Source organism: Gekko japonicus, unplaced genomic scaffold, assembly GCF_001447785.1.
Source record: "Gekko japonicus isolate JY-2015 unplaced genomic scaffold, Gekko_japonicus_V1.1 scaffold63, whole genome shotgun sequence".
Lineage (NCBI taxonomy): Eukaryota > Metazoa > Chordata > Lepidosauria > Squamata > Gekkonidae > Gekko > Gekko japonicus.
In genome coordinates this window covers 999,765-1,019,828 of record NW_015168654.1, presented here as the reverse complement: position 1 = coordinate 1,019,828, position 20,064 = coordinate 999,765, and the positions used below count along the sequence as shown (strand labels likewise).

The window sequence follows — 20,064 nt, the reverse complement described above, 5'->3', positions numbered from 1 at the left end:
GGAGGAGGAGCAATTTCAGCTGCTCCCGAGGTGGCTGGGGGCACCTTAAGGCCAAGGGTGATGGACAAAGTGCTACGGGATGGAGCAGCTGCAGGGGGTGCTGCCGCAGCACCAGCTGGAGGGTCCGGGGGAGCGGGCTCCTTGAAGGGTACAGCTGACAACGGAGGCCGAGAAGGTGAGTGGGCTGTGTCTCGTGACACACCTGTGCCGGCAGCAAGTGCTGCCTCGGGGAGGTTTTTGCTGGCTGGCCTGGGCTCAGGGTCACAGGCTGCTCTTGCGGCCTGGCTGAGAGTAGAAGAGGGTTTTCCAGGCGGATCCACCCCTGGCCCAAGGCCACAACTCGAGCTCAGAGATGCCCGGGCATTCTGGCTTGCCGGGGCTGTCAAGGGGCCGATGCTCACTATGGCTGGTTGGGTGGCTGTTGGGGTCTCTGTGCTGGGGCAGTTGCCTGGAGTTCTGGGCTGCAGGGAGGGAGCCGGCTGTAGCTGTGCTCTAGCAACACCGCAGGGAGCCGCCTGCTCTGTTGTCGGAGACACCGCTGGGGCCTGGGAGCCTGGGCCGGAGGGCAAAGGCCTTCTTGGACCTGCCCCACTTCCAGTGCCTGCCAGGCCCGGTGTGTCTGCCTGGGTCGCAGCTCCATGGGGCTCCCCTGATGCTGTGCCGCCCCTCTCCTCTCCCTTGCCCCCTCCTCCTGGGCCCGGACCTGGGATGGTTCCCACAATGGAGGCAGCAGTAGCAGCCATGGAGGCTGCTGCTTCGGCAGCAGCTGCTGCCCGCCGGGCCCTGGCCAGCTGGGCTCTGGCCTTGATGTCCGCCAGGGTCCTGGCCCCCGTCCTCCTGGGACTGGTGATGGTGCAAGGGAAGCCGGGCCCGGGAGAGACCTGGCTGGCAGGAAATGGCAATGGGGATCCATGGATCCTGGAGACAGGGATCTGGAGGAAAAACAAAGAAGCACATCAGTGGTCAGGCGGGGAAAGCTGCTGTACTCGCTTCTGTTTTGGCCCTCTGCTGAGCTCAAGAACGAACAGGCTGCCTCTGTAGCTGGGACTTGCAGGAAGCCACCCCCACCCCCATTAGAAGCCAAGCCAGCTTCTAGATAGTGAGCTCTAAGCAGCACTAGCTATCTTGCACCAAACTAGGTTCCTTCAGGACTGCTTCCATACTTTTCTCTCCTGGCATCTTAAAACTACACATAGGAAAGAGGGAAATGACACCTGACATGGTCATGTTCAGGTGGCCACAGGGGCCTGCATGGCTCTCTTGCATCTTTCTTGTCCCCCCCCCCCCAGACTCCACAGGAGGCGTGACCACATGCTCAGCCTCACACAGAGCTGAAAGACAAGGCACACACATCTTTTCTCCTTTCCCTGCCTGTGCCTATAGAAAACAGGTGGCAAAGTCACACCTCCAGCAGCCCTGGAGGCAAAGGGCACTTCCCTATTCCCCATAGTTGGGATTTTTAAACTGGAGCATGAATTTGGGAGTAAGCCCATGAGGAGCATGTGCTCCACCACTGACCTATGGATTTCCCAACCAAAAAGTTAAGCCAGACCGCTGCATACAACAGAGACATCCCCCAACAGCTCCCCATTCTTCCATGCGCAGGATGTGCACCATTATCCCTACATGTTCTGAGAGAAGATGCCTGTTTCTGATAGCAAGAGTCCAATATAAGGACTAGCATATCTCTCCTGCTTTATATAAGCTCAGACCAGTGGTTGATCTAGCCCAGTGTTGGCAAATGAGTATCATCCAGAGCTTTTCATGGTTTCAGAAGCCTTGCTTTGCCCCGCTTTTAAACCGAGGAAGAAAATCTGAGGTCTCATTATTTATTTAAAACATTTATTAGCCACCTTTCTACCTCCAGGAACTCAAGGCAGCTTACAATAGAAATGGTAATAATATTAAACACAATAAAACACCTAAAACCACTAATTAAAAATCAATTGTTTATAACTGCGAACAGGCAGAAGACCTAAAATGAACCAAATGCCATTCATCTTCAGGTGCCTCCTAAAGGCTGAGAGTGGGGTGGCCAGGAGAGGTTGTCCCATAGTTGTGCTTTCTCACGTACCCACCAGACAAGCTTCTCTGGTGCTATTAGGGCCTGGCCAGGAAGTATCATACAAAAAGCCTCTGCCACTGGGGTCGGAACTTGCCCACCCTGACATTCTTCCACCCTCACTCTGTGAGGGGCAAGCATCCTTCTCACCCCATAAAAGAAGGAAAGCAGCAGATGCTGGGACAGGAACAGGGCACCTGTCAACCAGCAAGCATCACAGGTACTTGTACACAGCCTTAATCCAAAGGGTTTTTTTACCCTGAGTGGAGGGACCTTTGGCACGGGCGCTGCTGGAAAGGGCTGCGGCGGGCTTTGAAAAGGTGGGCTGGAGCGGCTGTTCTCCACAACATGGGGCCGTTTTTCCGGTGTAGTCGACTCCTCTTCGGGGCTCTCTGATTTCCTCTTGAGACCTTGGACTCCGACGTCCATCTGTTCTGTGCCAGTGACAGAGGCTTCCTTGGCAGGTATCTCCTGAGACTCCTCTCCTGGATTGGCTTCACTGCCTGCTGCCACTGGGCTCTTTGGTTTGCTTGACTGTTCTTTCGCTGGGGACTCCAAGCTGCCAACATGCGGCACCTCCCTTCCTGGCTCTTCAATCCCTCTGGGAGGCCCGTAGGGAGTTTGGTCACTGGATCTGGAGGGGAGACTGCTATCTGAGGAGCTGACAAACTCTGCTGGCTTGGGGGTTTGGAGCTGCTGCTCTTCCTCTCTGCTTGCGGCTGCTGTTGCTGCTGCTGGTGGTGGTGGTGGTGATACCAAAAGATCCTGTGCCTTTGGATCCACAGGAGGGGCTGCCTCTTTGCTTGATACAGCTACAGAGATGGGCAAGCACTGCTGCAGCTGAACTGCTGAATTCCTAGCCTGTGCCTGAGTAGTGGGGATGTAGGATGTCAGCTGCTGGGATTCTTCAGGGCTCAGCCCAGAACTAGATGGAGAAGAGAGACACACTAGTTAAAACTCAGGGCACCAGCTGACTTCACCATGGCCACTCACATCGGAGCTGCTACAACGCCTGACCCTCAGAAGCACAAAGGCAGGTGTGAGTGTCTATGTATTTTGGTGGTCTCTCTTTGCTAGATGTGTGGGAGGAAGAGACCAGTTTTCCAAGTTCATTCATGAGAAGGGTGATCATTATGTTTTGCCATCAGAATCTACAACACCTCAAAATTAATAGTAAAAAAAATTTCATTCCGTCCCAAAGCCAAACTGAGAGAAATAAAAATCTGTACCACCTTTTGAGAGAGCATATGGTGGCAGAGAGGGCAGCTGCCTGGTACAGGAAAAACTCTCCCAGCTCAACAACACCCCAGCTTTATAGAGCCTTGGTGGGCTTCTCACGGTTCAGCGGTGAGGATATAATTCAGCAATGAGAAATGCTTCCACCTCCTCCCTGATAACCTAACAGGAAGTCCTACCTAAGTACTAGTGGAAGGGGGCCTCTTGGCAAATTCTAAGGAAACTGAAAGACAGACTGGCATGTCCAATTTGTACAAAGGAGGGAAACTGGACCTTGGCTTATCCAGGGGGCAGAGGTTCCTCAGCAGATTCTCTGACCTCTGCCTATTGGTCCTCCTCTGCCACTTTCCCCAACAGCTTGTAGTTGCTGCTGAAGCTCCGGTCCCAGCCACCAATTCTCTTTATGAGAGCCAGTGTCACGTTGTGTGATTTGAACTTGGAAATTTCCACCTCCTCTCAGCCACGGGCTCAACAGGTGGCCTTTGACAAACCAACCTCAGCCCCCCACCTGTGACATGGGGATAGGAATACTGGCCTCCCTTCCAGACCTTACTGAAAGGATTAATAGAAGTAACGTGCCCCAAAGCGCTCTGAGTGCTTACCAAAGGCACTGCATACAAAGTATTATTATTATTATCATGAACACTGAAGTGTAACTCAACATGGCAGCTGGGACAGAAGCTTCATCCGGTGCAAGAGATGGGCAAAGGCCCTCCTGGGGAGCATGCAGGAAAGTGGCCTTGCTCAGCCCATACTTTGTGCTTGTCAAATCTGGCTTCTGCAGCAAGGACTTCTGCAGTGTTGATTTCAGGGTGGCAGTCTCTTTTCACATTAGAGACAAATACTAGGTCAAGGATCCAGGATGAGAGACTGCCTGCTTAGTAATCTCATTGCACAACCCCTCCAGGTACTGAGGAAACATTAAAAAAAGATGCTTCACTTTTTAGTGCTGGGTACAGAAGCTAAGCAGGGTTGGCCCCGGCTAGTATTTGGATGGGAGGCCTCCAAGGAATTCCAGGGCCACTATGCAGAGGCAGGCAATGGCAAACCACCTCTGAACGTCTCTTACCTTGAAAACCCTACTGAGTCGCCATAAGTCAGCTGTGACTTGAGGGCACGTTTCACTATCAAACCACTGTAGCCCAACAGAACCACGGAGAGTCTTTAAAGGGGTTAGAAGCATAGAGCCAACCCTCTTCCACTTGTGAGCCTCCTGAGAAATGGGCATTACAAGGGAAGAAAAAGGCATCTTTGGAGAGAGAGAAGATAAGGCGAGGCAGCCAAAGCCCTCACCTCTGTCCATAGTAGCTCTCAAAGAAGCGCTCCTTCCACAGTTCCACTTTCTTCTCCTTCTCTAATTCCTGCCGAAGTCTCAGCTGCATTTCAGGAGTGAACTCCCCTGCCACGCACAAAGGGGGGGGGAGTGAAGTTCAAGCAGGAAAGATGGTTCTTATCAAAATCTGGAATCCCCAGCTTGCTGAAAACTCCCCCCCCCTGCTGCTCTGGGATTTCCTGATGCCGAAGGATCTTCTGCTCAGTCAAATGCACAGTCATAACTGTCCCAAGTCTCTTTCACTTCCCAGGGGGATATTCTGCCCCAACATCACACCAGTAGAAACGGTGTTTTTGCTTTGCTAGCCTCCTGTACCCCTCACCCTGCCCCACCCTCGCAACCAATTTCTCCATACAAACGGAAAATATTCTCAATACTTTGGAATTGTCCCTCTCCCAAGTCCAGAGCCCCGCCTCCTTCATGGAGGCCTCACCTTCCGACAGTCGTTCTTTCCACCCTTGGGCAGCAGAAGTGAAGAACTCGTTGTTGAGGGCAGAACTGCTGAGCTTCAACAGCCCATCTACCCCGATCTGAAAGAGCAGGAAAACGAAACGAAAAGAATACATTGTGATTTCCCCCCCACATTGACCTTACAGCAGGAGAGAGAGCAAGTCAGACAGTCTTTTGACCTGGGGAGAAAAGAGTCTCAAGGTAATTGACCCAAGGGACTCAAGTGCCTGTTTCCTTGGCTTTGGCAGGAAGCTCTTCTCACTCTCACACACTCTGGAACTTCCTCCCAGACAGGCCCATTTGCACAGAGCTTTTGGGAAGTAGGAAGAACTGCATACTGTAGTCATAACTTCATACACAGCACAGAGAAGGAATTAGGCTCCCAACAGAGTTATTGGACAAGCTTCTGAGGGCAGCAGCTGTTCTCTTCTTATATCTAAAGGGCCCTTTAACAAATTAGAGGGGAGGTGGAGACAGACTGGGCAGTGGCTGAGCTGCAAAACTTTCCCCAAGTGCCCCCTTCAAATTTGTGGTTTTTTCCTGCAAAGAAGGCTTTGCCAGTTCACAACGAGAATGAAAGAGAAGCCAGGCAGGCATGTGACCTGAACCCCTCATTATCCTTACAAAAAAAATCAAGAAAGCCACAGGAGAAACGGGTTTCACTTTTTTTGACATGATTCTGAATTAGTTCAGAGGCCACAGGGCTCTTCAGCTCCTTCTGTTGCTCTGCAACAAAGAGAAGGGCGGGTGGGGAAGGAACAGGGAAAATCTCTACACAAATTGCAGCTTCCCCCAAACCACTTATCTATTGGACAGAAGCAGATCTTCTCCAAGTCCTTTTCAAGCTGTTTGGCCACAAGAGCCTCTCAGCAAATAATATTCCCGGATCCTTGTGCACCAGCATTGCTCCTTAGTCCTTTGACTGGCTCTCCCCCTCCTGCCCTGGAGACGCACCTGCCTGTCCACTTCAGGGAGCAGGAGGAGCAGCCGCTGCTGACAGTCAGCTGGCAGAAGAGAGAATGTGAGCTTGTTGATCAGGGCCCGCAGGTTGGTGTTCACCAGGATGGAATCTGGGGTCTCCACATCAATTTCGGCACATTTTGTCCTCTTCAGCTGCCCTGAGGGGAGAGGCACAGAAGGACCATCCGTCAGCATCAGCGAAGACAGTAAAGCTGAAAAGAACGCACCTCAGGATGGGTGGCTCCTGGAGGAAGCCCCACCCCCACCCCACCCCCGGTAAAACCAGGAGAGCAGGACCCAACAGCCTACTTTAAGGCCTCAGCTTGGAAGCAACTCTTATGCATCATCTAGAAACTAGCTCTGTGCCCGGGCTGGATGACCTGCTACAACCTCTCTAGGCAGCTTCCTCCTCTGCCAAGCTGCTCGCAAAGGCAGGAGACAAAATCTACCGTCCTGCCCTCCTGATGTCCTGCACTCAGTGGCTGCCTGCAGCAGGCGCCAGCCTTCACCGTCATTAGTCTAGGCCAGACATACAGTGTCCTTTCATCCTTTCCTCTGCCTTATATCTACTGAGCACATTTTATCCCCATCCGTCCTCCAAGAAGCTCAGAGGAGTGTACTTAATTCTCTTCTCCTTTTTATCCTCACAACAACCCAGTGAGGTAGGCTAGGCTGAGGGGGAATGACCGGCCCCCAGGTCAACCAGTGAGATTTAGTGGCCAAGTGAGTACTTGAACCTGGGTCTTTTAGATCCTAGTCTTACACTCTAACCACTCTGCATGACATTGACTCTTCCTTAGGCAACGTACTGCACTGGGAAACAGTTGCTTAAGGACAGTACATTTTCCATAAGGCCTTCCTGTTGCTGCTCTGAGGACTTTCCCTCAACGGAAAAGTGAACAGTTTTATTTCCCACGCCCTCAGTAATTTAAGTGTGCCTAGGGGAGAAGGGAACGCTTCTAAAAGGAAAGAGGAAGAACCATTTTCCCAAACCAACAATCCTAGATGAGGGTAGTCTCAAAAAGGTGTTCAAAAGCTATTTACTGAAGCACTCCAAGAAAGCGGCTCATGCCTGGAGCTTTGAGTATATTTCAACTGTTCATGGACGGCAACTGGGGGGAAAATTTCAAGAACACACAACAGACATTGTGTCACAGTATTTACAATCCTACAGACATATGTAAAAATATTCTCTCATAGCTATAAATGCAAGAATGCCCGATGAAGCTAATGCAGAAAAGATACAAAGAAGCAGAGACTCTCAAGGGATCAAAAGAAGTCAGCATCCAGCTGAGGAATCCAAGCCATGAAAAAGTTGTTCTCCAATAAACATGCTACAAGTGCCAAGTAAGGCTAAGAGTTGCCAAGATGAAGGAAGCCGTGATCAATGTTCCCTCTAAGCTGTGGAGTCTCGTGAGCAATTATTCTGCTTTATGAGCTACTGGCATTAAAGCTGTGAGCAAGCAATTTGGCTACTGCATAAATTAGTTGGCTCTGGAGCCATCCTCCCTGAGCTAAGACAAAAATGTGTGAGCCAGAGGCTAAAAAACTGTGAGCTAGCTCACATTAACTCAGTTTAGAGGGAACACTGGCCGTGATCCCAGGGGAGAAAGATACAGACATTTTGCCTCCTCTGTTTTATGCCACCGAGTGAGAGAGAGAGAATCAGGCCAGTCTGAAAGGACTCCATTCGTACACCGAGGAGCCTTCTTTGCTCCACCCCTGCTCCCAGTCTTATCACTGGCCTTCAACAGGACAACGTTGTGATGGAAACTGTTGTCTTACTTGCATGGAGTCGCTCAGATCTCTGGAATGGCTTCTTCCCCAGGACTGGGAGGGAGGGCTCGGCTTTAATGGAGGGAGATGAACTAGAAGTCGAATTCTGGGAGCTACTTGAGTGTCCATCAGATTGTTTTCCTTCCCAGGCTGAAAAGCAAAAGAGAAAGAGAGTCCGACTTGATCAGCACCCGTAACCAAAGACTAACAAAATGCATCCTCAAGTTTCTAGTCACTATCATTTCCAGTTCAGGATGCAAGTCAGTCTAAAACGAATTACAGGAACAACAAATTTGGGTGTAGATAAGGGGAGGCACAGACAAAAAACCTCTGTGGCTTAGTGCCAAATCTTAATTGTTTCTGGAAAACGTTATGTTTCAATATGATATCCACTTGGAACACTAGTAATGGAATGGGAAGGCAGAGTCACAACAAACATGGAGGGATAACGGAGAGCTGTGACGTATCTTCTTGAGGCATCTCTGGATGCCCAACTTTGCTCACTAAGCAAAGTGCTGTTGGCCCCTCCCCATGGCTCAAGGCGACAATAAAGTCCCAGTACCACCCCTCTCCAGCACGGTAAAGCACAAGTGAACCAGACTGTAACTGGCAGATGCCACTTGTGGTGCTTTTCAGATAGCACCTGCTTTTCAGATAGCAAGGCTGGGTCCTAGAGTTGCCACGTCTCCCACTATGGTGGGAGATCTCCTGAACAACAGCCCTAAATGTTCACTGCCACTTGGGAGAATGGCATGGGAAATGGGGGAGGGAGGACGAGGACAGGTGTCACCAAAATGGTGCAAAACCATTTTCGATGTGAACCTGGAAGTGCTTCACCGCAGTGTTCTAGAATTCCCCCAAAACTCTATGATAAAACCATAGGGACCCAGGGGAATTCTGGCGTGTTGCACTGATATGATGACATCACTTCTGGGTTTGCACCAGAAGTGCTGTTGCAGCATCACAGCAATGCCTCTTTGCATATGCCTATCTCCCTGAACCTCTCACCAGCAGGGTCCATGAATGAGTTTTTAACCTGCTCTGCAAATGCCAATTGTACTCCACCCACCAACAGTGGATCCAGACCTTCCTATGGAGGTGAAATGCAATGTTAATTATGTCCATACCCCTGCTCATCACTACTGACCCATATTTTTGCAATCCTTGTTGCAGTACTGCAGGTGTGAAGTTTTTGACTGGTCTGAAGGGAAAGATCCAAATTGTTCTTGGCTCCAAGTGCGCTGCCTCAGTAGACACACTAGCCCAAGAGCTGGGGTCTGTGCTGTATTTATTTGTTTTTCCTTCTTTGTCTAAATTACATTTTTCCATTTTTTGTAAACTGCTTTGAGTCAACAGGGTGCAGCCTACCTAAGGGACCGCCTTTCCCCGCATGTTCCCCCAAGGGCACTACGGTCAGGGACCCAAAATCTTCTGGATATTCCAGGCCCTAAGAACATCAAACTCGCTGTGACCAGGGCCAGGGCATTTTCGGTGGCGGCTCCTACCTAGTGGAATGAGCTCCCAGAAGAGATATGGGCCCTGCGGGACCTTGGGCTTCAGCAGGGCCTGTCAAATGGAGCTATTCTGCCAGGCTTTCAAGTAGGAGCCGCCGCCACCATTATTCCACCAATGCTTTTCCATCACCGCACCACACGATGCGGATATTATCAGGGGGGTGCGAGACGTACCTGGCGGATGATAGGGTTGTTGGGGACATACGGTCGTTGTATTATTATAACATCTGTAGAACACCATCTTGATTTTAGGAATTGGAGTGAGCAGTGGAGCAACGATATTTTATTAATTGTATTATGTTGTATATTGTATTGTATTTTTATACTGTTCTTATTGTTTTTATTAGGCACTTGTGCCCCTGTTAGCCGCCCTGAGCCTCTGGGGAGGGCGGGATACAAATTTGAAGAATAAATAAATAATAAATAAAACAGTGACAAGAAAAATGGGGTATAAACATCCAAACAAACAAAGCTTAAGCCTAGAACACATTTAATTGAGGAGGGGGGACACATGTCTCTTGAAGTGTTCCCCACGTAGGGACAATTGTGGTTAATGTTATATCAGCAGTAGCTGTTTGTGCAAATATTCTTGGAAGAGTTCATGAGCAGGATTGTTTCTACTTATGGACAGGAAAAAAATCAACATGAATGAAAAAATCCAGCTTCATGGTTTCCAGGAGTATATGCTTCAGTAGGAACCATTTGCTAAGTACCTGTGTGGAGGAAAAATGCCTTCAGTGGAACCACTTAATAAACAAGCACTTCAGAATCACAGCTGTGGATGGAACTAATACATCTCTCACTAGATAATGAGGCCTCCTCTCCCTCGATATTTTCCTCCACATTTTCCATTTGAAGATACAACCCTACTCTCTATTCCTATAGAAGTGCTTCTGGGTAAACCAAAGCCTTTGCTTCTACTAGAGAAACATATTATCTTTAAAAATGGGGGGTGGGGGAATTCAATGCAGTTTTGTCTACAGTGCAGAGGAAAGCCATTTGCACTGGCTGAAGAGGAAGAACTGAAGTACATTTTTGCAGGACTACTCTTCCCTGATAAAGCCAAGGGCCCAGTCATAAAAACATAAGAGTAGCCATGCTGGATCAGGCCAATGGCCCATCCAGTCCAACACTCTGTGTCACACAGTGGCCAAAACCCAGGTGCCATCAGGAGGTCCACCAGCCAGGCCAGAACTCCAGAAGGCCTCCCACTGTCCCCTCAAGCACTGTTAAGTACTGTTTGGATTAAACAAGCAAGTGGCCTGCCATCCCACAGGATCATGCTGTTGCTTCGTACCAGGTTTTGCAGGAACAGAATGGCTGACAGCCTTTGTATGCTGCTGCAGGAGGAGGTGGTTGGAGGAGACTGGCAAGCTGGCTCGGCATTGCTGCTGCTTCCGCTGCTTCTGCTTCAGAGCCTAGGGAGGAGGAGGAGCAGGAGATGGACACAGAAGTGAGCCAGCCATTCCCCCACTACCACCAGGCAAGGAGGTGGCACCAACCACAGCAGGGTAACCTTTGAAATGCCCATACTTAATAAGCTGCTTAAAAGTGTATGATGAAACTCTGTCTCAGCAGCATGCAAAATGTTTTGTGTGATTATGCATCACATCATTGCCTCAAGCCAGATGGGGCTTCACATTTGGTTCACGGTCAAGCTGAAGATGAGGTCAAGTTTCACTTACTCACTATTAATGTTTAATCAGATAGAAGAACGGCCAGCAGATTAGGCAGCAGATTTCCAAGAAATTTCTCAAGAAGTCTGTGGACACGGTACGATCTCTCCCTCTCTTTCTGCCACCCACACAAACTATCTGATTTAGCACTTTTATAACAAATCCAAACATGAAATTCCGCACACTTGATTCTTTTGAAGGGAACCAAGTATTTGGTGAGATGCTCATCTTTTTCTTGACAGAACTGAAGTAATCTGTATTATTGCATCGATTAATAAATAGTACGTAACTGGATTATGTGGGGTTATTTAACATTGTATTAAAATGGTTTAACTTTCCCCCTTTTGCCATATTCCAACAGGTTTGATGCAAAGAAAGGGTTTCTCAACTGCTTCCAGTTCCAAAGGACATCATGTAGCACTAGACCCAGAAACAGCTGTGAATCATATTACAAAGATGACTTGCGTAACCATTTAGAGAAGGATAAGCAGGAAAAAGGAGAAGAAGGGCTGTGGGTGAGAATGGTAATACAGGAAAGAAATAAACATTCTTTGAACAGGGAGACAAGATTAGAGTACCTCTTGCACACAAATCATGTACAGCAAAAGAAGCGAGAAAGCAATCTGGATGAGAACTACCATTAAAAAGAGGATTTTGTTTTGTTTTCCAAGATGGAAAATCCAGCATTAAAGCTGTTAAGTTAGGACTAAGGCAAACCTCTGGGAACTCCTTTCTCTAGAACTCTGGATTCAGATACAGTTACCTTGATCATAGGGCAATAACAGAAATGGGACTGGGAAAGCAAATGGAGAAGGCCTACGAGAGGCAGGAGCTGTTGAAGAAATGGCTAGAATGAGGAATGCCTTCTCCTCTGGCAATAAGAGGTTCCACTTACCTGCTTGAGTGCTTTTTTGCTGTGCTTCTGAGACGATGAGATGACTTTACCTGGTGGAATAGAAGGAGATGTACAGCCTGGCTGCGGAGAGGACACTTGTGAGAGTCTGGTCGACACTGCAAAACAGAAACAAAAACAATACAGGAAAAATCAGGAGACCCATCAGCAATGCTCCCTCTAAACTGTGGAGTCTTGTGAGCAAAAATTCCACTTTGTGAGTTACTGGCATTAAAGTTGTGAGTGAGCAGTTTGGCTATGGCAGATATTAGTTTGCTCTGGTGCCATCCTTCCTGAGCCAAGACAAAAATGTGTGAGCTGGAGGCTAAAAAACTGTGAGCTAGCTCACACTAACTCAGCTTATAGGGAACACTGCCCATCAGGGATAAAGTCATCCCTTGCACATGGCTGAAAAGCCAGGAACCTAGAATGGCAATGCTTGGGCCTAGGAACTGAAATTCTTTCTAGCCTTACCCTTCCCACAGAAAACACTACATCATCTCTCTTCTCCCTTCACATCGGCTCATGAAAACATGTCTCTATTCATTATTATGTTCTGAGAGAATCCACCTGAAGACAGGCAGTACATGACCTTAAAAAGCATCATGCAAACATTGCCCTCTGACCACAAGAACACTCTGAAACAAAGGCAGTGCAGTCTGGAGTTTAATGCCAACAAAAAATTGCAAGGTTTATCTGTCTTCAGAGGCAATGTAGTTCATCCCACACAATCCACATTTTGTTGCTGAAGCCCATTTTGAGCACTGATTGGATGTTCCATGGGATAGAGGTGGTCTGTGATCTGGAAGATCAGATCGCATCTCTGGTCATGGGTTTGTTATCCCTCCGCCTTGATGCCCCGTCTGCCAAGCAGTCTCTCTCACAACACCTTTATGTTAGGTGGAACACCAGAGAAATTAAGAGTGCTATGGAGAAGAAATCAGAGTGCTAAAAGAAACTGGACTCAGCATCTTTTTTATCAGCTTTATCCACCACTCATACCTCACCTTAAGAACCTATTCAAAACCTCTACCACCACCTCAGACAGTTTAGAGGAAAAGAAGAGAGTCTGGGGAACAAGTGTCATCAATATGTAACACCAAACCACTGGAAGCCTCTCTCAGGAGTGTCATGACATGTCGGTGTTATGCAGTTTGAAAGAGAAGCTCTGTAGAACTTTGTAGCAAACGTCATAGGGCAAAACAAAAATACATCAACACCACCTCAGTGACCTGAAGTTTCTAGTTCAAATCTCACCTCTGCCATGAAGTCAAGAGGTAGTCTTAGACAAGTCGTTGCATAGAAGACTCAGCCCCCCTCTCCTCAAATTTGCAATACAGGTTGAAATGTGAAGATCCGGGGGGGGGGGGGGGGGACACACAAAAGTTTCTCCCCAGACTTTTCACTCAATGTTTTGCCAATGGAAAAGACCTATGAAAATATCTTCTCCTTCGGAACGGGTGAAATGCTGTTTAAGGGGGTCACTCTAAAATGCTATGAGCTACCTGGCATGAAGGTGGTAATGCAAGATCTACAGAATTAGACAGTGAGTTTCTCATATACTGTGGACAACATATACTGCGTTAGGTCTTCTCTCTCTCTCTCTTATATCTTCACTTCAGAGGCAAGGGAGACAGCTCTACTTCTGAATTTCAGCTTCAAGGACCTGGAAAGCTGCTGAATGGTCCGTCCCCCTCCCCTGGCAAAACATATTCAACATTTCTTTGGCTTTCAGAACCTTGCAGGCACTTGGGACACTGCCCACAGCATTATCTCCTATCTTCCCACATCTTCCTTTACAGTGTGGCAGCCAAATCTCAGCACTGGAATGCCAGCAGAGACTGGGTGCCTAATGGAGTCCTCTGGCTGCCTGGGTCTTGGAAAAAAGCACTGCTGCTGCTTCATCCAGCAACTTTGTCCAACCCCCTGCTTCTCCCCTTTCCTCGAACACCCTTGTCTCTCCTTGCGTTCTTGCCACCTGCTATCCAGTTTCCCCCTGCTAAAACTTAATTTCTCACCATGCTCCCCTACTGGATATTTCCATGCCTGCCCACCACAGAGGACCACAGCATCTGCATACTATGCAAAAGACGGAGGTCCTGTGCTTGAGTCGGGTCGGTCCAGGGTTGGGGATCCCTCTCCTGACCTTCGATGAGGCGCCTCTGCTGCCAGCGTCGAAGGTTAGGAGTTTGGGAGTGCTCCTGGATCCCTCCTTAACCATGGAGGCCCAGGTGGCAGCCACTGCCAAATCAACCTTTTACCATCTTAGGCTGGTGCGGCAGTTGGCTCCCTTCCTCGACCGTGATGACCTGGCTACAGTGATCCATGCGACAGTCACCTTGAGGCTAAACTACTAAAATGCTCTCTAAATGGGGCTGCCTTTGTCGCAGATCCGGAAGCTGCAGTTGGTGCAGAATGCGGTGGCCCGGCTGTTGATGGGCCTCTCCAAGTGGGAGCACATTCAGCCTGGGCTGAAAGCACTGCACTGGCTGCCAATAGCATACCGGATCCATTTCAAAGTGCTGGTGCTTACCTTTAAAGCCCTATATGGCCAGGGTCCGACATACCTGAGGGACCGCCTTTCCCCATACATACCCTCAAGAGCACGTCGGTCGGGGACTCAACATCGCCTGGTGATTCCAGGCCCCCGGGAGGCAAAGCTTGCCGCAACAAGGGCCAGATCCTTTTCAGTGGTGGCTCCTATCTGGTGGAATGAGCTCCCAGAGGAGATCAGGACCCTGCGGGACTTCATACAGTTCCGCAGGGCCTGCAAGACGGAGCTCTTCCGCCAGGCTTTTATGTAGGAGCCACTACTACCACCACCAACGGCGTGGGTAACAACTGGGTAAGAGGACAGCCCTTGAAGATCTGCCATGATACCGCGCTGGGTGGGTACCACTGGACTGGCCACGTACCAGCTACAGGACACTATCGACCTCCAATGAAAGATCCAGCATTTACCATTGGAAAACCATCTTGTTCTTTATTGAGCACCTTACTTTTGTGATTCGATTATTTTATTCTGTTTTAATCTTGTTTTATATGTGGGCATTGTTGCCCTCTTGTAAGCTGCCCTGAGCTCGCTCGCAGGGAGGGCGGGGTAAAAATACTAATAAATAAATAAATAAAATGAAAGACTCTGTTACCAATAAGGGATAACCTTAAGGGCTGCTTCTTTTCTTTTGGCAGGAACTTGAGAGACGTGATTTAAGTTACCAACAAACGGAAGAGGAATAGCAGCAACATTCAGTTTGGAGATGCATTTGAGATCCATTATGAGCTCCAGATCATCTACCCTGGGGCAACTATAAAAGAATCTATGAAACACATTAGCTTAATAAGCACCTGGAGCCCCCCCCCCCAAAAAAAATCAATACCATATGGACAACCTCCCTGGGCAAAGATGCATCATGCACACTTGCTGCATGTGATGAAGCAAGACTGGCTTCACAAATGCTTATGTTAGGATAAACTGTTGGTAGTTTTTGATTTGCCATGGAACTACATAATGTAAGACTCTACAAGCTGCAGATGTCGAGCTTTTCTATTATACCCTGAAATATCATTTTTTTCTCCCCTCACTTCCCTGGCACCTCCACTTATATACTGAATAGCCAGACTGATGAAGAGTTCTGGAGAACTCAAAAGCTTGCTGCTCACGGTATCATGATATTTTGGATAGTTCTACTCAAATATTACCAATTACCCAGCCTAGTGATTAATAAGAATGATAAACAGCATTAATGTAAAGGCTGATTTGTTATGGAATTTCAGGAAGCTCTTTATCCAAGTCTGGCATAGCCATGTTAGTAAATCTCACAGTTGCTGCTAGCAATCACACATTTTTCTTATGAGGCTTTGCAAATTGATTACTCATAGCAACCATGGAACACAAGGAAGGGGTGTGGCTCTAGGAATAAAATGGCAGTAATCTGCCTCTTGAGAGTCACTGACCTAGACGCAGCCCAGGATACTTTGGTATCTTAGGCAAAGAAACTAAATAATACCGACTCTATTATGGGACACAATCCACCACAGACCAACAAGATTTTCAGGGTATAAGCTTTCGAGAGTCAAAGCTCCCGTGGTTAGACTCTCATAATCTTATACCCCCCAAATCTTGTTGGTCTGTGGTGGATACCAGGAAAAACGTTTTGATAGAAAGACTTGTGCAACAGAGGAATCAGCTGCCTAGGGCGGTGGTGAGCTCCCCCTCCCTGGCAGTCCTTAAGCAGGGGATGGGCAAACACTTGTCAGGTAGGCTCTAGGCCAGCAGTTCTCAGTCTGCTCTCATGGAAGTCGCGACCCCTTTGGGGGTCGAACAACCCTTTCACAGAGGTCGCCTAAGACCATAGGAAAACACAAATTTTCGATGGTCTCATGACAGCAACGAAAATAATTTTATGGTTGGGGGTCACCACAACATGAGGAACTGTATTAAAGGGTCGCGGCATTAGGAAGGTTGAGAACCACTGCTCTAGGCTGATCCTGCATTGAGCAGGGGGTTGTACTCGGTGGCCTGCATGGCCCCTTCCAACTCCGTGATTCTGTTATTCTTGTTGGTCTCTAAAGTGCTGCTGGGCTCAAATCCAGCTGTTCTACTGCAGACCAACATGGCTGTCCTCTGAAACAATCCACCAGGAAATCCAAAAAGCCTCTGGCAGATTAAGCATGTAGTGCGGCATATTTGAATCGACTCAATTCAGAATCCAGGGATTGGATGCACCTTTCCCACCACAGAGAATCTGCACCTGTCTTTCAGTGCTTACCTTACGCAGAAAAGAAACTGCATGCTACATATACACCAAAATTATGACACAACATAAGTGCATAACCAGTCACAAACTAGTATATACACACACTGATTTGTAATTTGATGCACTATTTGATTTCAATTTATTTGCAGTGCTCAGAATCCTATCCATACAAAACCCAACCTCCTTGGCTCTTCTGCGAACACAGAGGACTCAAGGGCCGCAGCATTGCATCAGGTAGATGATGGTGGGCTCATCTCAAGAGTTTGCGCCTGTTTCCACAGCACTATGGGCACTGGAAAGTCTGTGAGCCTCAGAGACAGTAGGAGACTCTCCCTGATCTAAAATCAAGGAAAGCAGCTGAAGTTGCCAATGCAGGAATGAGCTTTCTGGCTTGTAGCTTCCAGCACTCCCGCCCCCATATACCACCTCTATCCTTGGGCAGCAGCAGTTTCCCCTGATCTCTGTGTGGCTTTGTATACCATCGAGGAAACAGCCATCTGGGAGCTCCAAGGTCAGAGCAAGTTCACCCTTCCTTTTGTTGACTGAGGAGGTGCTGCCCATCTCAGCCATTTGCTCCACAGAGGAAATGCTGGTGCAAGATGCATGTAGAGCCAGAGTGATGATCCAACAGGAGGGGCTTCCTTGTCACCCCCCAAGATAAACTAGATTCCATTGGATTAGCTGTGCTGGTCAGGCAGCAAAGTTCTAAAATTGCACAGACCGCTGTCTGAGGCAAAAGTACTGAAACATTTTAAGAGCTGTGCTGCACCCTTTTCACCTGAACAGCCAACCAAAGCAGTCCCAAGAACTCTGTGCCAACTGAACTCCTGCCAAAAGAATATATCGGAGGCTGGAAGCTGGTTCATCAGAGGTGAAAGCAGGCATCCTTCCCCCTGCTCAGTTCATTTACCCCCTTGTCTTAAGGCCATGAAAGCATTCACTTGAGAAGCCTCTCAGTGATAACCATGGCTGTTTTGCATGCAGAAGGCCACAGGTTCAATCCCCAGAATTTCCAGTTGAAAAAAAAAAGAATCAGGCAGTAGGTGATCTGAAAGACCTCTGAGCAAGACCCTGGAGAACCACTGCCAGTCTGACAATACTGACCTTGGCAGACCAATAAGACAGTGCCATGTATTCATGTGATACTCCTGGGAGATGTGTGAGAATCTGAGTTTAGCGACCCTTCTTGGACTAGTCAATGGACAACTGGGCTTGGAAGTGGGATGTCAAACTGCAGATATTAAAAGCGTGAAAGCAGAAGAGACCAAGAAAGGATATGGCAGATACTGGGGCAATGGCATTTAACTATTGTGTGTTATTAAACATTTGATCAGTCAGCCTTGGGAGGAAGAGTATTGGCAGGCGAGATCCCCAGGACACCTCTTGTTTCCAGGAAATGTGATTCCAGGAAATGCGATTCTATCAGTCTGCTCTCATGGAAGTCTTGAGTTCAGTTTTTACTACAGGAACACAGACTGCCAAGGCAACAAAATAGAGCTTTCCCATCTCAAATATGTCCCTAAAGTAGTGTCTGGAATAAGTTAACGACTGGATGAGGGAAAAACAGTGACATGTACATTTAGACGATATACAGGTGGCCTTTTTTCTAAGCAATTAAGTTGTAAGTGAAGATACAAAACTATAAAAAGCATCAATAATTTACTCCCAAATTCAGATGAACAGTTTGAGAAGAAGTGGTAATTTATTGAAACTGATTTATATGCTACTCTTCTGCCTCTCCGAGAGACTTGAGTCATCTAAATTTGATCAACATAGACAAGTACAGTAAGAGTAATACATACCACAGAGTAAGAGTAATACACACCACTGAAACCTCTGGTAAAACAAACTTAATTAAATGCCATTCAGAGAATTTTTGGAAAAACACATTGTCTTCATTTGCCCTGGAAGGCCTATAAAGGTAGGGAGTCCCACAGTTTAGGAATAGCAGTTGAAAAAGCCCTCCAATGAGTCTTCACCAGCCAAATCTTGGATAATGAGGGCCACAGGTTGCACACTGAACACAGGCAGGTTGATAGTGGTGGAGACTTCAGTATTTCAGGTACTCCAGAACCAAGCCATTTTTGAGCTTTCAGGGTCAAAACCGGCACTGCAACTTGATAGCACATAACAAACACCCTGGAAACAAACTGGAAGCCAGTGCAACTGAAGAAGAATTGGCTGCATATTTGTTGTGGCAAACCCTGCTCAAAACCTTAACAGTCACTGTAATGATTCCTTGTTATATATGTGTGTGTGTCGCTTTAAAAGTTTGGTTGCATGGCTGAGAGATCGTCTAGAGTGGTTGAAACAGGCGAGTGTGTGTGATTGGTGATTGGCAGAAAGGGGGAGGGGTGTTGGAAGTGTTTCTGAGTGGATGAATATGTATGTCTGTCATGAGTGACAGAGTTTAGACAGTTGATAAAGACAGTTGATAAAGACAGTTGTAGGGTTCGTTCTGAGGTCTGAGGGAGAGAGACAGTCTGTGTGTGTGCAGTTAAGAACAGCTGAGGTTGTTCTGAGAGAATGGGAAAATGTAAATGAAAGTAATTGAAGACAAAGTTTAGGAAAGGCTGTATGTCCTGGAGAGAAACAGTGAACTTACATGACCTTGAGTTAAAGTGATACAAAGTTACCTGAAAGATCCCTGTCAGTAAGAGAGCATATTGTGTGTGATACACCAAGCAATGGTTCATTGATTACATATTATTAGATATCTTGTTCTACCCTGTTATTTATGGATTATTTCAATAAATCCTCTTTTATTTTTTAAGCATACCAGCTCTGAAAGACATACCTCCTCAGGCACCACATTAGTACCTCGAAAGCCTAAAACCTCGACCTACCTACCCAGTGATAAATTTCCAGTTGAAAAAAAAAAGAATCAGGCAGTAGGTGATCTGAAAGACCTCTGAGCAAGACCCTGGAGAACCACTGCCAGTCTGACAATACTGACCTTGGCAGACCAATAAGACAGTGCCATGTATTCATGTGATACTCCTGGGAGATGTGTGAGAATCTGAGTTTAGCGACCCTTCTTGGACTAGTCAATGGACAACTGGGCTTGGAAGTGGGATGTCAAACTGCAGATATTAAAAGCGTGAAAGCAGAAGAGACCAAGAAAGGATATGGCAGATACTGGGGCAATGGCATTTAACTATTGTGTGTTATTAAACATTTGATCAGTCAGCCTTGGGAGGAAGAGTATTGGCAGGCGAGATCCCCAGGACACCTCTTGTTTCCAGGAAATGTGATTCCAGGAAATGCGATTCTATCAGTCTGCTCTCATGGAAGTCTTGAGTTCAGTTTTTACTACAGGAACACAGACTGCCAAGGCAACAAAATAGAGCTTTCCCATCTCAAATATGTCCCTAAAGTAGTGTCTGGAATAAGTTAACGACTGGATGA

General features: G+C 47.6%; 1 protein-coding gene across 1 annotated transcript in view; it reads right to left on the bottom strand.

Moving 5' to 3' along the window:
• Positions 1 to 20,064, bottom strand: part of ASXL2 (additional sex combs like 2, transcriptional regulator) — a 106,667-nt gene that overhangs the window by 2,187 nt on the left and 84,416 nt on the right. The window contains exons 6-13 of the mRNA XM_015415121.1: positions 11,903 to 12,018; positions 10,629 to 10,749; positions 7,827 to 7,967; positions 6,036 to 6,199; positions 5,065 to 5,161; positions 4,592 to 4,697; positions 2,321 to 2,987; positions 45 to 932 (exon numbers count right to left, since the gene is read on the bottom strand). Coding sequence (XP_015270607.1) covers positions 45 to 932; positions 2,321 to 2,987; positions 4,592 to 4,697; positions 5,065 to 5,161; positions 6,036 to 6,199; positions 7,827 to 7,967; positions 10,629 to 10,749; positions 11,903 to 12,018 — 2,300 coding nt within the window. The remainder of the gene's footprint in view (positions 1 to 44; positions 933 to 2,320; positions 2,988 to 4,591; positions 4,698 to 5,064; positions 5,162 to 6,035; positions 6,200 to 7,826; positions 7,968 to 10,628; positions 10,750 to 11,902; positions 12,019 to 20,064) is intronic.